Source organism: Gasterosteus aculeatus, chromosome 4 (genome assembly GCF_964276395.1).
Source record: "Gasterosteus aculeatus chromosome 4, fGasAcu3.hap1.1, whole genome shotgun sequence".
Lineage (NCBI taxonomy): Eukaryota > Metazoa > Chordata > Actinopteri > Perciformes > Gasterosteidae > Gasterosteus > Gasterosteus aculeatus.
The window spans coordinates 16,831,249-16,846,196 of NC_135691.1; the positions used below are offsets into that span (position 1 = coordinate 16,831,249).

Sequence of the window (14,948 nt, forward strand, 5' to 3'; positions counted from 1 at the left end):
ATTTCCCTCAAGTGTGACGCGATAATCAGGAAGTTATTTAAAGACGACACCTACCAGCTGATGTGCTTGTCTGCCAGGCTGCGGGAGGAGGACGAGGCAGAAGTGGGGATGCAAGCTTAACGTTTCAGAAGTAAACTTAATCCAAAGTTTATTGTGTCGTTAAGTCTCATCTTCCAAATCACAATGTACAGCTGTTTCGGCATCTGGCTTCTCCTTCTGGTGCTTCACACCCGGACTCTTGCGGTTGTTGCATGGAGAGGTAACGACCACTGGACTGTTTCTAGTATAATTCATCGGTCGGATACATAAAAACACCTGTGATAGTATCACGCAGGCTTTACAGCACATGGTGGTTCTCTCATCTCTGCGCTTTGTGGATTTATTTGAGTGGTGTTCTGCTGTCCGTAAATCAGCGTAACTAGTTTGCGTTAGCGCTTAATGAGTGTTTATTACGTTTGAATAGAAGCTGTCTCCACAGCAAGCTCACGTTAATGAATTCAATTTACTCCCTGAATGGGGCTTTGTCCCGTAGAGCTGATTGAGTTTCTGTTGAGCTTTAATCCGCATCAGAAGCCCTTTGAATACTCTTTAAATAATACAGCATCCTAGTGTTTCTCCACTTGCTATTGGTATTAGTTTTAATATTGGAGCTTTAGTATTTGGATAATTTCACAATACATTACATGTCATCTAGCTGATGCTTTTATCCAAAGCGACGTACAATAAGTGCATTCAACCATAAGGATACAAACTCCGAAGAACAAGAAAGTGCAATTTCATTAAATAAGCTGATTTTACAACTTGCTATATATAGGAGCCATTACAATAAACACACAATTTAAGTGCTACAATTTGTAATAAATGAACCGTTTCCTTTCAGAGAGGCGAAATGTCCTTTTCATCATGGCCGATGATTTGCGGACGTCATTGGGCTGCTACGGAGACGCTGTGGCCAAAACCCCAAACATCGACCAACTGGCATCCAGAAGCCAGGTTTTCCTTAATGCATTCGCGCAGGTCAGTGCGCGTCATACGTGTTCATTGTATGATGATGAACAACCCGACGGGGGGAACTAAAGGTGTCCTTGCATCTCTCAGCAAGCCGTGTGCGCTCCCAGTCGCACGTCCATGTTGACCAGTCGCAGACCGGACACCATCAGGCTCTACGACTTCAACTCCTACTGGAGGACCCATTCTGGGAACTACACCACGCTGCCACAGTACTTCAAATCCAGAGGGTACCACACCATGTCTGTGGGCAAGGTATTCCATCCAGGTGAGATTGATGGTATTTTTGGTAGAGATTTGATCGGAAGCAGCGGCATATTCGGGAAGGATACAGAAATCCTCAAACTACAGTAAGAATCACAGCTTCACTGCGAGAGGAAGTCATTCTGCATCACTTTGTTAACTAATATTTATATTTGATACCTCTCCAAATCTGCAGACGAAACTGTTGTGTTTTGTACTTTTTTCATTTTTCAGGTATTGCCTCAAACCACTCTGACGACTTCCCCTACAGCTGGTCCGCCCCCGCCTACCACCCACCCTCATTTAGATACGAGAAAGAAAAGGTTCGTAATGGAAAAGTACAACGATTTCGTGACTATACGGGAAAATCCAGTTTGTAGTGGTCACCCTTTGTCAGGCAGCCCCTTTGGGGCCTCATCCATTACTTTCTTATTGTGAATCTAATGGTGCAAAACGTTGCTTAAGTGCTTTGGACATTCTGAATGTTGCATCTTGCTCCTGTAATCAAGTTACAAATGACCTTCACTCCTTTTCACTGTTGACCTTTCAGAAGCCAGAGTCCAATTTTAAATCTCTTGCTTCATAAAAGGCAGGTTTAATTCCTCCCATATCATAAATAGAAATGAATGGAGTATAAATAAACAGTCTTTAATTAGTTTGAACCCTGTAACACGTTGCTTAACAACTTAATAACTAGAAAACTATTCTAAGCCATAATTTCTTTGGACTGTTGGAAACCTCCCAGGCAAAGGGAGGAAAAGCAATCGAACCACAGAAACTCATCGTAGCATGAACTGAGCATAAATGACACGCAATACAACCCTTTTCCCCCCCAGATGTGTAAAGGAGAGGATGGAAAGCTCCACGCCAACCTGCTGTGTGCGGTGAATGTGGCGGAGCAGCCCGGGGGAACCCTCCCCGACATGGAGAGCACGGACGAGGCCGTGAGGTTACTGAAGAGTCGGGCTGACGACGACACTCCTTTCTTCTTGGCTGTGGGCTTCCACAAACCGCACATTCCCTTCAGGATACCTCAGGTACACAACCTTTCTTTGGTAAAAACCCGATCGTACATGTATCGTACGTTTTCCCATTAAACAGCAAGAGGATGATAAAGAAAGACTCTTAATAAGCAAACATCTGTTCGTGCAAATAGAGTGAACGCATCCGACATGAACCAAGGAGAGAATGCAGCATCGAATGCACTGCAGCATGCACAGGTACTAGGAAGCCACACCTGTAAGCCCTTCTGTGCACTGCTTGGGAAGTGGACAGCGCAGTCACAACTATTCACCTCTGCACACTTGTGCTGTGAGAAGCAGGAAGATGGAAGTTGACAGCTTGAGTCAGAGTTGATGTAACAGGCTCCGGGGGCGGTGACCTTCTCAGCTCGTTTCATAGTGACGACCTCATCTACCCAAACGACTACAGATGTTAGAACTACGGGCGTATAACTTGAATATCCTTGCGTTTAGGAAAAGGGAGGAGTATTTTGGTGTGTATGTCGTACTATGATGTTAGAAATAGGAAATAATGTGATTTGGCAAAAGGTCAAACCATTTCTGCAATGCTGATAAATGAGTTTCGATCCCCCTTAGATCCGTTCCAGCACATGTTGATGTAGCACATTCAATGTGATTCTGCTTAGCGGCTGGAAGAAAACCTTGAGATTTATAAAATGCTTGAGTCAATTTGTTGACGCTGTCTTTGAACCCTGAGTGGAGCGGCTGCGTCTCTGTACGAGAGACGCCGTTCTGCACCGATGCAGAAAGGGCGGCGTCCTCTTCCTTTACGCGGCTCGTCACGGCGCAGCCACAACGCATCAGTACGTGGCTACTTTCTCCCGTCAGGTGACCCTGTGCTGGAGATCTCTGCTTGGTCGGCAGCGCGACAGCCGCCCGCCTCGTGTGCTCCGGTCCTCCTGAAGGAACGTAGAACCGTTTCATGTGTGCCTCTGACCCGATGAACTCGGTCGTGCTCCTCTAATGGAGCTTCATGACGTGACGATGCTGCAAAGAGCCATTGGGACCCTCGACTGATGAGGTGCAGGCTACAGCTTAGTCTCACCAAACGCTCCTAACCGTATATTGGATGGAGTTACTTTTTATACAGCATATAACTTAAACATCTTCACAAGGTAAAAATACTAATTGCATTATTTACAGTTGACCTGTACCATATATTTGACCTTCCAGTACTAAAACCTATTTACCAGCAGATACATTTACTGAAATATCTCATCTTTGTATCAGTCGAGCTCCCTTTTGAACCAAGGTCGAACATTTTCATGTTGCATTTCTGTGATGCTCAAGACTGACGTTCATACAGCTCATTTGGCCCCCGCTGAGTGGGAGAAGGGGAACCCCTCGTCCTGCTGCACGACGCAGCTTCGCTTGAGTTGTTTGAGGCACAGATTACAATCTCGCACATCCATTATATTTTGGGAGCGTTTAATGCCAGAAGATGAGATGAATGATTGTGTTCACATGGACGCTAGAGCCGAGAAAGTCGTGCCATAAAGAACACGGTGTGAAGCCTCTGTGATGAAGAACAAACGTTCCCACAGAATTTAATACCCGCTGAGGCGGGATAAATATCTGAAAATGATCTTTCCCAGAATCCAGTGCTGCAATTATCTGCTAACCGTCACCTTTTTTGTGCCAGATTCAGCAAATGCTCCTAACTTGAGATAACGATGTGAATGAGCGGCGCTGTCACAATGAACGCCGCCCGTGCGTAACGGAGTGCTCGTTCATGAGAATTGGAAAGGGCAGAACTGATCCCACATATGCTGCGTCACCTGAGAGGCTCACTGACGCTCTAATGAAGACGAAAAGGTTGGACATGAAAGACTGCTCGCCATGGCAGGAGGACGCTGTCCAATAAATGAAGCTGTGTAGCAGTTTGTGACCTTATGTCATACAACGTAATTCAATGACTAGACCGATTAAATCGGGCTTCTATCAGCCTACAATTCGAATACCAGATTCACAGGGAAACGTCAACAAGATGAAGTGTAATTGAGAGGATTTTTCTAACTTAAAATAGCTTGAAAAAACCACAATGTGCACTCCAGAAGTAATCGGCTTGACTTGGATAACTGCACATGACGCTCTACAACAGGTCGTCGCATTCTTCCCTTAAGAGGAAACCGCAGAGAAACGGATGCCCGGTGGAAGCCAGTTCTCTCTGCACTAGTGTGTGTTGGGTGATGCTGCAAAGGCCCAAATGTAGACCCATCAAGGTGCCACGTTAACGTTTATGTGGGGGTGTATTTGTTGAAAATAAGAAAATACAGGAAAGCAACCTACCCACCCTAACAAGAACTGCTTACAACAACGTCTTTGTATTATTGGGTACATTTTGCTTCTATAACTGATTCATTAATCATTCAAATATCCTGCATCCTAGAATGGAAAGTTCCTCCACACAGTGGCAGAGCGGCTTTGTATTCCTTCCATTGCTTCTCACTCTTTGACATTGAACCCTTTGCTTGTCTAAATTTGAAAAAAGCTCCCCACAAATACTTGATTGAAGTACATCTGAGTGGTTCTCCCGATATGTGAAATGATGTGTGTGTGTGTGTGTGTGTGTGTTGTTTTAAAAGTAATCAGTTTTATTTGTTTGGCTGATTTTATGAAGCGTATCTCTAAACCTGGTGCTTCTGCGACACAGGAGTACCTGAGTCTATATCCCATTGGTGAAATGACTCTGGCCCCGGACCCTGATGTCCCCACACTGCTTCCACCCGTGGCCTACAACCCCTGGGCGGACGTGAGGAGGAGAGACGATGTCCAAAAGCTCAACATCAGCTTCCCCTACGGGCCGATCCCCAAAGACTTCCAGGTACCAACAGTACTTCACAATACCGGCAACATTTACAACCCTCCCTAAAAATAAATCCCACTGAGTTTGTCTTCCAGCTGCGTATCCGTCAGCACTACTACGCCGCCGTGTCCTACGTGGACGCTCAGGTCGGGCGGCTGCTCGGTGCCCTGGACGGGCTGGGGCTGGCGGACAGCACCGTGGTGGTGTTGTGCTCGGACCACGGTGGGCGAACGGGCGACTTGCACCTCGTCAGATAATCAGCCACTCGGTGCACAATAAGTGTTTATTATCGCCACCAGGGGGCAGTGGTGTAGCAGCACACTTATTGTTCCATTGCCTCTTTGCACATATTTAGCTCTACTCTAAAATCCCAACACTTTCTTGCACTACCTCCTTTAAAAGAAAAGAGACTTTGGAAACTCCATTTCTTTTAATATCTCCTTCAGCGGAGGACATCAGAGTGAAGCCTTTCATGACTGTTTTGATGACTGGGACTCTAAAATATTGTTTTTATGACATGGGTCTGGTTTTTGTAGGGTTTACTTTCCCAGTCTGCCTCCAGTCTTTCCTAATCTGTGTTTCCCTGTCGTTGCAGGGTGGTCCTTGGGAGAACACGGCGAATGGGCTAAATATTCCAATTTTGACGTCGCAACGCGTGTCCCCCTCATTTTCTACGTTCCTTCGGTCACCAGCTGGAGCACTTGGCTGCAAGATTCTACTTTTCCCTTTATTGATGTGGTCACCCAGCCACAGCTCCGCTTTGAGAGTAAGACCCCTTCGCTGACCACCACTCACTATTGAGTAACACAATGCACGGCCGATCCTTTTTCTAACATGTAGTGGCGCTGTGTGTGTCAGGTATCCAAAAGCAACTCAAGTTTGACGTAACATTTCCTAATTCCTCATATAAAAGCTGTATGATTGAACCGACTTGACTTGCATGAAGTCTTTGATTTCCTCTCAGCGCCAGGAAGTATTTAGATGAAGATACACTTTGATATTTTTACTCCCAGTGCAAATGGTGCAATGATGATGAAATTGAGAAGCGGGGCTTCTGGTGCATATGTTGGCTAATTCGCTGTCCGCTGGTAATTGAGCCTCGCTGATTGGCTGCCTCGTCTCTCCTCCAGACAACAAGGTTACAAGAAACGTGGTGGAGCTGGTGGACGTTTTTCCGACGCTCTCCCACCTGGCTGGCCTCGAAGCACCCAAACGCTGTCCTGACATCTCCTTCCAGGTGTGTATGGATGTGTTTCATCAGTCTAGTACTTTTCACCTTCTGAAGGTGTGGTTGTATCTACAGTGTGATCTCTGTCTTTACCAGTTTAATCTGTTGGCTTTGGTCCAGACTGATGCCTCAATCTCTGACTTTAATATCCTCCACTTGAAAACTCATCAGCTTGTGTTTACATGCAATATGTCCACAAAGCACTTAAACTAAACACTAAGTATATACAAAATATAATATAAATTCGGCCCATTTAAAAAAGTACCTTCAAGGCATGTGGTTGTTTCCCTATGTTAACAAGTTGCTACAAACATGAAGCTAATTTGAGTTGGTATGTAGATATCTGGTGTGAAGTGAAGGAAAAGCCTGTAGAGTGAACTAACTCTACGGCCTCACAGAGCAGCTTTTGTGACCTGACTGAAGACCTTCAGTCTTGTTCTTTATCTTTCAATCTTGGACACGAATAGTCTTCAAACAGTCGTTCAGTCTCTAACTTTGATAAAGCTTGTTGAACATCAGTGATCCTTTTGGGCTGAAGTTGAAACCACGTTTTGGTGTCATGCCGAGCTCGTACTTCACATCAACTGCAACAGAACAGAAGACCTCATGCACCTCCAGTTCAATTGAAACGTGTATAAACATTGGCAAACAAAGTTAATCGAAGTGCACACTCGGTAAACAACCCCAAACGCGACCCATGTGGCGTAAGGGACTTGACATTTGTTTCCTTTCCCTCCCATCGGCCCGTCTTCTGGCTTTCAGGAGGAGTTGTGTACAGAAGGAGACAACATGGCCTCCGCCTTGCGGCACCAGGAACGAAAGCAGAACGAGGAAGCCATCTCTTTTAGCCAGTACCCTCGACCCGCCGATACACCGCAGGTACCAGGGTTTAGCGTCTATCAGCGGCCTAAAGGTTCCATTTCTCTTCTTCCTTCAGGGAGATCCGTTCAATGAATATCTATTAATTAATGGATTGAGTAGACTGAAATGTTAGTGACGGTCGTGGAGACCAAAGTCTCTCTGCGTCGTGCGCTTGCTCGCACCAGATCTTCTGATGAAGACGTCCCAGCCAGTGCTGCACCTGCTGCAGATCAGGACCAGCTGGCAGCTGCGTACCCGACCGACGGATCTGGAGAAGCGTTTTCTACACTTCTATATTCAATGTTCTTTCCTTAGGTGAACTCTGACCTCCCCGACCTCGAAGACATCAAGATCATGGGCTACTCTCTGCGCTCCTGGGACTATAGATACACCCTCTGGCTGGGCTTCAACCCGAAAACATTTCAGGTTAGTCGTCACATGTCTACGTGTCCCTATCTGGCTCCTCCCTGGGACGTTTCAGGGTCAGTCTGTGTGATTTGTCCGTCCCTCCCCCGGCTTCTCCGTCTAGGTGAACGTGTCGGATGTCCATGCTGGGGAGCTTTACATGTTGGCGGACGACCCCGGTCAGGACAAGAACATCTACAGTGTCTTTGACCACAGCCTGATGATGGCAAAGATGACGAGTCTGCCTCGGGTACGTTTGGATTCATTTTTTTGTAGAAATACATGATTTATTCATTTCACTTGTTGTCTGACTCTGGTTTCTGTCCAGACTGCGAGTGTGCAGATGCGAATGAGGCTGCAGCTCCTCTACCTCTCAGCGGGGAGGAAGACGAGTCGAGGGAAGGCGTGATGACTGGAATGAGACTACAACAGATGGACAGATGGAGATGAGTACTAAGGGAAGATGGATGGATAAACTATCCAGAAAGGGAGAACGCTTTGAATATTTTTTCTAATATAACACATACTTGATTTAGTATTATGTGAAATCACTGTTAATCTTTCAGGCTCAGTCCCTTAGGCTAATGTTCCTTGTGAAGAACTCATTGGCAGGCAGATCTGAGCTCAACATGAGTGAAAGTGAAAAAGAAAGCGTTTATGCCGGGTGTTTTTTTTTCTTTGACAAAGGGAAACTGGAAAGTCTGATTGGTTGATCTCACTGCTCCTAAAAGCAACGCGTCTGTCGCCTTTTAACTCGCTGTGCCCGGGCAGGAAGTTTGTACTGTTCATACTGACTGAACAAAGGAAATATAACTTATTTATTGTGTGCCGTGTTGTTGGCGTCCTGTGCTTATGCTAAGCTAATGTTAATGGCAGCTGGCTCATTGTAGCGTAAAAAAAGCCTATTCAACCCTGAACGCTGACACTTCTGTAGCTGACAGTGAAACCTTTGTTATGATCAACTTTACCCAGAAGCATGAGCTCTGATTGGCTGTGATGGTGTCGCCTCCCCTATAAAGCTCTTATATTGCAGTTTTTTTTTTCTTCATCCAAATTATTATTGAGGAAAACATAACTAGTTATTCTTTATTGGTCCTCCATCTCTCTCGGGGAGTCTCTCCACTTCCCAACCGCTAACAGGGGCTCTCACACGTTTGCGCTGCAGTGTTAAAGAATGTGACATTTCTATTTGCCCCCCTCCCTGTAAGCAGTCGGTGCGGTTCAGTTTGCGGACGCAGAGTGATTAAGAACCACGTGTAGTAATTGAATTCAAATGAAACGGACCGCAGCCCCTCGCACTGCTGTTCCAATGCATGCGCTGTGGCAGTTGTTAGACAGCAATTTCAGCTTGAATTTTGTGTTCAACAATGAATTGCAGGGTTTTGGTCCGTCAGCTCTTATTATAGTTTACACTGGCTTCCTGTTAATGGGATGCAGATGATTCATGTAATCAGCATGGATCGTATGTCCGACCAAGCCTTATTGAATTGGCTCCCTTTTTGGTTTTCTTCATTCCCTCCACGGTTGTTCTCAGGGAATTGGTGACAGTTTTATTTTTGTTTTTCTGGTGTCGCTGCGTCCTTTTAACGATTGTCAGCAGTGATCTAAAGTGTCCACACAGACGGATGCCGACGACACGAAGATGAGCTTCTCCTGCAGTCTGGTTGCGTCAGAGCAGCTTTGAGTGATCTCAAGCTTTCTGGAGGAAAATAAAAAATCAATGATGCAGAAATAATTCAAATCTGTAGTTTTGCAGGGACATGCTGTTAATATATTTATGTCTGATTTAAATAACTGCAGTCGCAAACAAATAAACTATTTTTTCAATGAAAGTTGAGCATGTTCTGTTGTCTTTCAGAAACAAAGCCCACTTTACGGCCCTCACCTGCGAGCGAGCGCTCCTTTTTCTCCTGGAGCAGAGAAGACTTTTCTCACCCAAACTGTCTCACGCTTTGGGGGGAAAAAAGCCGAAAGACCAGAGACGCCCTTCACGTCTCACACAACATTCATATCTACCTTCAGATTTCTACCTTATGATCCCTTTGAATTATGTTTTAGAATAATCCATTAAAGATCGTGCACAATGTTTTGTGGGGCAACAAACTATTACACTAATGTTTGTCCTTTAAAGGTGGCGTTCTCACCACTAGTCTCTCTATGGAGCAATATTTTTATCTGCTTTTATCCTCCACCTGCACACAAGTGTCTGGCAAATAGATCTTTGCAAAGCTATATGTATGTTGCATAAGGATTCCACATTTTGTCATGGTATAACCAGATTCAACTGTATTTCATTGGGATTTTATGTAATCGACAAACTCAAAATAGTCCATCTGGGAGTCATGGGAAAGTCTACATGGATTTCAAAATGATTCACAAATAATCTGAAACGTGAGTGTCTGTATTCAACTCCTTTACTGTAAAATCCCTAACAAAGATCTGGTGCGACCAATTGCCTTTATAAGTCATTTGCAAGTCACGTAGGTCCACAATGTATTGTCACTATAAGTACACGTGTTCTGTGAAGGTCTCACTGTTTGTTAGAGCAGTACTGAACAAAGCGGGGCCATGATAAATGATCTGTCCACACAAACTATGAGCCGTGTACTCCACACATCTGGTCCACTCTGTGGAAGAGTGGCAAGAATAAAGCTTCTGTTGAAAGTTAACCATAAGAAACCGTGTTTAGGGGTTGCCACGAGCCATGTGGGAGACACGGCAAACATGAGGAACAAGGTGCTCCAGTGAGATGAGACCAAAACGCTGTGTGGAGGAAGCTGAACCCCCCTCATCCCCCTGAGCCCACCATCCCAACAGGGAACGTGGTGGTAGCATCGTGCTGTGGGGATGCTTCTCTCTACCACGTTCAGAGAAACTAGCCAGTTGAGGAAAAGATGGATTGAGCCAAATACAGGACAATCCTTGAAGAAAACCTGACACAGTGCAGACGACTTGATACTCGGGCAGAGGTTCATCTTCCAGCAGGACAAGGACCTAAACATACAGCGAGAGCTGCAATGGCCCAGTCAAAGCCCACACTTCAATCCAATGGAGAATATATAGAGGGAAGATTTGTAAATTGCTGTTCAGTCTTCATCCATTCTGACTGAGCTTCCGTTTTGTTTTGACAAACAGTCCTGATTTTTTTTTTGTTCTCAATATTGTTTGTGTCACAATAAAATGTGTTTTGTACCTTCAAAGTACTATGGATGTTGATCAAAAGGGGAAAAATCCCAGTTGAGTTCCAGTTTGTGGTGGAAGGGAAACCCCAGTGAGCCCTTTAGCAGAGCAAACCGTCCCCATTCACTCATCCAGCACATGGTTCTTTATTTACACCAGCAGAGCGGAGGCATTGATTTGGATTAGTGTTTCTGATCAGCTGACCAACAGAGGTCCGCATTATTTTAGCTCTGTTGTCCTGAATTGACGGCGGGCCGTATTTCAGCCTGTGGTTTTACCAGATCAATATTTATCATCACAAGCGGTGATCTCTGGCCACCACCAAATTGATCCGATAGTAATTATGTTAGTGTTTACCTGCCTTTTCCTCGCTCCATCTTACCTGCTGCTTCCCTCCGATCCGCTGCGTCTCGCTCTCATCGTCTGTCTTTATGTTTCACACGCTGGTAATCGCATCACCGCTCAGGCTCATATTCTAGCGGGTCACGCTTCCTCTCTGGTAGCGTTGCTGACATACACAATTACCTTTAGAGGGGGAGTGTGTAAAGAGAAAACAAAAAAACGCTTATCTCAGCTGCATCACGACGAGGGTTCGTCTCAAGGGTGTGTGTGTGTGTGTGTGTGTGTGTGTGTGTGTGTGCACAGCTGTGCATTATTCCAGGGATAGTAAACGAACTGCAGACTACACAGGCACAGCATCAACGAGAGAGAGAGAGACCGTCCGCCTCCACAACAACTAGTAGTGGTTTCAGAGTATCTCTCCAAGGAGGGGGGACATTCCCCCCCAACAGCCAAATTCATTTAGCCGACTCTGCGCTCTTCTACTCTCGAAGCTACTAAGCCGCTTACAGTGGTTCATCTGGCCGGGTTTGGCATCGTACTTGTAGGGCATTTATAGCTCAGTGTGTCGGCTCCCAAGTAGGTTGGTTTGTTTTCTCCCTGCTGCGGTTCACATTATCGCTCTTATTATTCTATAGAGATTGGCGACCTCACTCAGCTGCCTGCACGGCAGCGGTCTAATCAGCCGCGACAATTCAAATCCCTGTGTGGAGGCGCACTCGAGCGACACCCGCTGACTGACCTTTGGATTTCTGACCCCTGACGGTAGGAACATCGGATATCCAGCTGGCCTTCATCAGGTACACGGTATCGCGTCTCTGCAGCAAGCCGGTGGGCTTTTAACCTCTTGCGTCGCGCCACAGCGTCTCTCTCTTCTCGCCCACCATGTGGACATCTGCATCTCCAGGACACGTGGAACATCAAAGCGAGCAGCCAATTAGAGGCCTGGCTGGACGTGACGCCTCTGGAGCCGCGGAGCAGAACTGGACGCCTCATGTTTTAACCCTTTAGCCGTGGGGCCAGCTGGGCCTTTTTTTCTTCTTCTGTGTGGACGTTTTATTCTCTCTCCGAGCCCAAAGACACGTGTGTCCGCCCTGTGACATCCCGCTAGGCGATCCAGGGCGTCCCCCGCCTCTCAACCAATCACAGCGGGGATCGGCTCCGGTCGCCCTCTGCGACCCTCCAAAGGATAAGCAGGTTTAGCTAATGGATGATGGACTTTTAAACATGTGGCAAAGAATGAGGGACACTCTATTAAAATTGCCACCCTGCCTGTAAGATTGAGGGAATTAATTTTGTGATTGGGGTTTCTTTTAATGAAGAGGAATCGCTGTAATTAAGTGGCTGGTGAGGAAAACCTGTTGAGGGGGAAAAGCTTTTCTGTTAAATGTCATTGATGGTATTAGAAATCCCAGACTTAGAGAATTAGATTAAAACTTCTGAAATAGTATTGCCTTGGTCTGAGCTTGGTCACATGCTTTGTTAGATAGGTGGTCTCATACATGACGTCCCAAACATGTTTAGAACTAAAGTAACATTGTTTTTTCCATTTTGAATTTGAATTTCCCATTTTCTCAGTCACTCCATTGAGGCTTTTTTTAGACAAATATGAAATCTTACTGCTGGGAGTTTTATCTGACATACTATTCTGTGACTTTTTTGTACTTATTTTATCATACTTCATAATTGTCAAACTCATTATGTATGTTTTTGAACACACCATACTATATATATATTTTTTGTTTTGAATGAATTGCATTATTATATATATACCACAAAGAATACTGTAAACGTTTCTACATTCTATGACTTTTTTCACTTTACTACATACTTTCTTGTGTGACTTTTTAAAACTTTTTTCTATATAATGAATTCCAAAAACGATCTCACACATTTTTTCAACATAGTATTCTATTACTTACAAAATTGTGTGCTAAAACACAAGTTATTTTGACCAATCATAGTAGGACCTTTTATTAGTGCTGGGCAACAATTACTAGTTGTAATAGTGATTAAGTATGACTCTCAGTAGTAATTAATCTCTGTGAATTGCATAATTTACTGTTATTAATAGTTAATTTAATTATTAAAATGTATGTAATCAAATCAGTAGTGGGGATCAGGTTGATTGCCCGCAGGTGTGTGAATGTGAGTGTGAATGGTTGTGTGTCTGTGTGTAGCTCTGTGATTGGCTGTGTGCAGCGGTTTGCAGATGGATGGATGGTAATGAAAGGCTATTTGCCACTAACAGGGCATTAACGTTTTATCTAGATTGTTATAGAAAAACAAGATACCTGCCACGATCATAATTGTTTCTTTTTCTTTCTGTCTTTCTTCTTTTCTTATGAATGTTTAAGTTCTTCAAGAGACGGGAAATTTTGACATACTTAGTCAGAGTAACGCAAGAACCATAAAACAAAATCATTTAATTCCTCAATTGACATATTTTGCTTTACTGCTCCACTTTTATTGTTTTTACATTAAGTTAATAATCTCACTGGCACGAGCCAACATATTGGTTAATTTCATCAATCTGCTATATTTCTCTATATGAATTATCTTTCCAAATCAAAATTCTGCCCATGGACCGCATGGGTGCGTCTAGTAATTAGACCGATAACTCAATGTTGGAAGCGCGTTGACTCTGCAACAAGGACACCCACTCAGCCAACATTAAGGGTCTGCAAGCGGGCTTTCCACGTCCTCACTCACTTAGATGGCATTTATGTCACCCAGGAAATGTACCTTCATTTGGACCTTAACACGAGACTCCTCGTCTTTCCACATTTCTCTCGCTTAGTCTGAAGTCCATGCATCTCTTTCCCAGCGTCTCTCAGAACACGCAGCCTCGCTCCCTCTTGAATTCTAATGTGCGGCTTTATTCAGCAAATTAATCACGCATGGTGAAGTGGGCTAATAGTTGCTATGATGTAAAAATAAGAGTCCATTAGCGGTAATAAGAAGACTAGCTTCGCTCTTGATGCATTACGGCCACTCACAGGCAAGGGTCTTATTTATATAACTCTGATTTTACTCACTAGGAAAACGTGATTGTACTGTAAGCTGCTTGTAATCATGTTTGAAATAATTTTGGCGAGTTCTTTCTGCTTACCTAACTGAATATAGAACTTCACAATGCAATATAAAAGCAAGGTTGTTTTCTTGTAATTATCAAGCGTCTTCAGTCCAATCTCTTTATGAAAGAAATGCAGCCCAGTAAAATGTTCAATTTCATTTTTTTTCAAGACACAAATGAGACAATGAGAGCAGCACAACCACTGGTTCAACAGATTTTAATCCATATTTTAGAGACATTAAATATTTAAAAACAATGGAACTGCATCACAACTTCTGATCATCACATAGAACAACTTTTTTTTTATAAAAAAAAAAGAACCATATAAAAGGCCAAAAGATAGCACTGATAGAAACCGAAAAATAGCCAAAGTTGTGCAACACATTTAAAAATACAATGCAATCCATGTTGGACAGTTGTGTTCTTGTGTTCTTGTGTAATTTTGTAAAATCTTTTCAGCGTTGTGTTTAGTTTGTAGCTTGTACATCAGAACCACAGAATTTCCAGGCTGTCGGAGGCACCACGTCGCTGCCCGTCTCAAAAAAACACCAATGCCCCCCACTTAAAATACGCTGATTTAACCATATTGGGATGCCCAACACTTGCCATGTAGCATTTTAACATCAATAAATGCCACATGAATTTTAATCATATTGTATACTCGAAATAAGTAAAGCGGGTCATCACCAAGAATACCGTCTTCTGGTGGACTTAATAAATAGACGTTTATGACTAAGGCTGTATTTGTTCCGTAAAAATCAGGACCCAACAACAACTGGT

The 14,948-nt window shown here is 44.2% G+C and overlaps 1 protein-coding gene across 1 annotated transcript; it reads left to right on the top strand.

Annotated features, from left to right (window-relative positions):
• Nucleotides 1-20: 20 nt before the first annotated feature.
• Nucleotides 21-9,405, top strand: ids (iduronate 2-sulfatase). Its single transcript, XM_040172899.2, has 13 exons — nt 21-259; nt 881-1,017; nt 1,099-1,276; nt 1,486-1,574; nt 2,088-2,288; nt 4,927-5,097; nt 5,175-5,301; nt 5,675-5,845; nt 6,210-6,316; nt 7,070-7,186; nt 7,484-7,594; nt 7,698-7,823; nt 7,902-9,405. Exons 1-13 carry the CDS (start codon nt 184-186, stop codon nt 7,980-7,982), a joined length of 1,692 nt encoding a protein of 563 aa, XP_040028833.2. The 5' UTR covers nt 21-183; the 3' UTR covers nt 7,983-9,405.
• Nucleotides 9,406-14,948: the final 5,543 nt, after the last annotated feature.

What these genes read in the sequence shown, in the direction of transcription:
- ids (XM_040172899.2), top strand. Translation starts at nt 184, where the DNA reads ATGTACAGCTGTTTCGGCATCTGGCTTCTCCTTCTGGTGCTTCACACC. An exon ending in TTAGATACGAGAAAGAAAAG is followed by an intron (nt 1,575 to 2,087) that starts GTTCGTAATGGA and finishes TTTCCCCCCCAG; the next exon opens with ATGTGTAAAGGAGAGGATGG. An exon ending in GACCCGCCGATACACCGCAG is followed by an intron (nt 7,187 to 7,483) that starts GTACCAGGGTTT and finishes TTCTTTCCTTAG; the next exon opens with GTGAACTCTGACCTCCCCGA.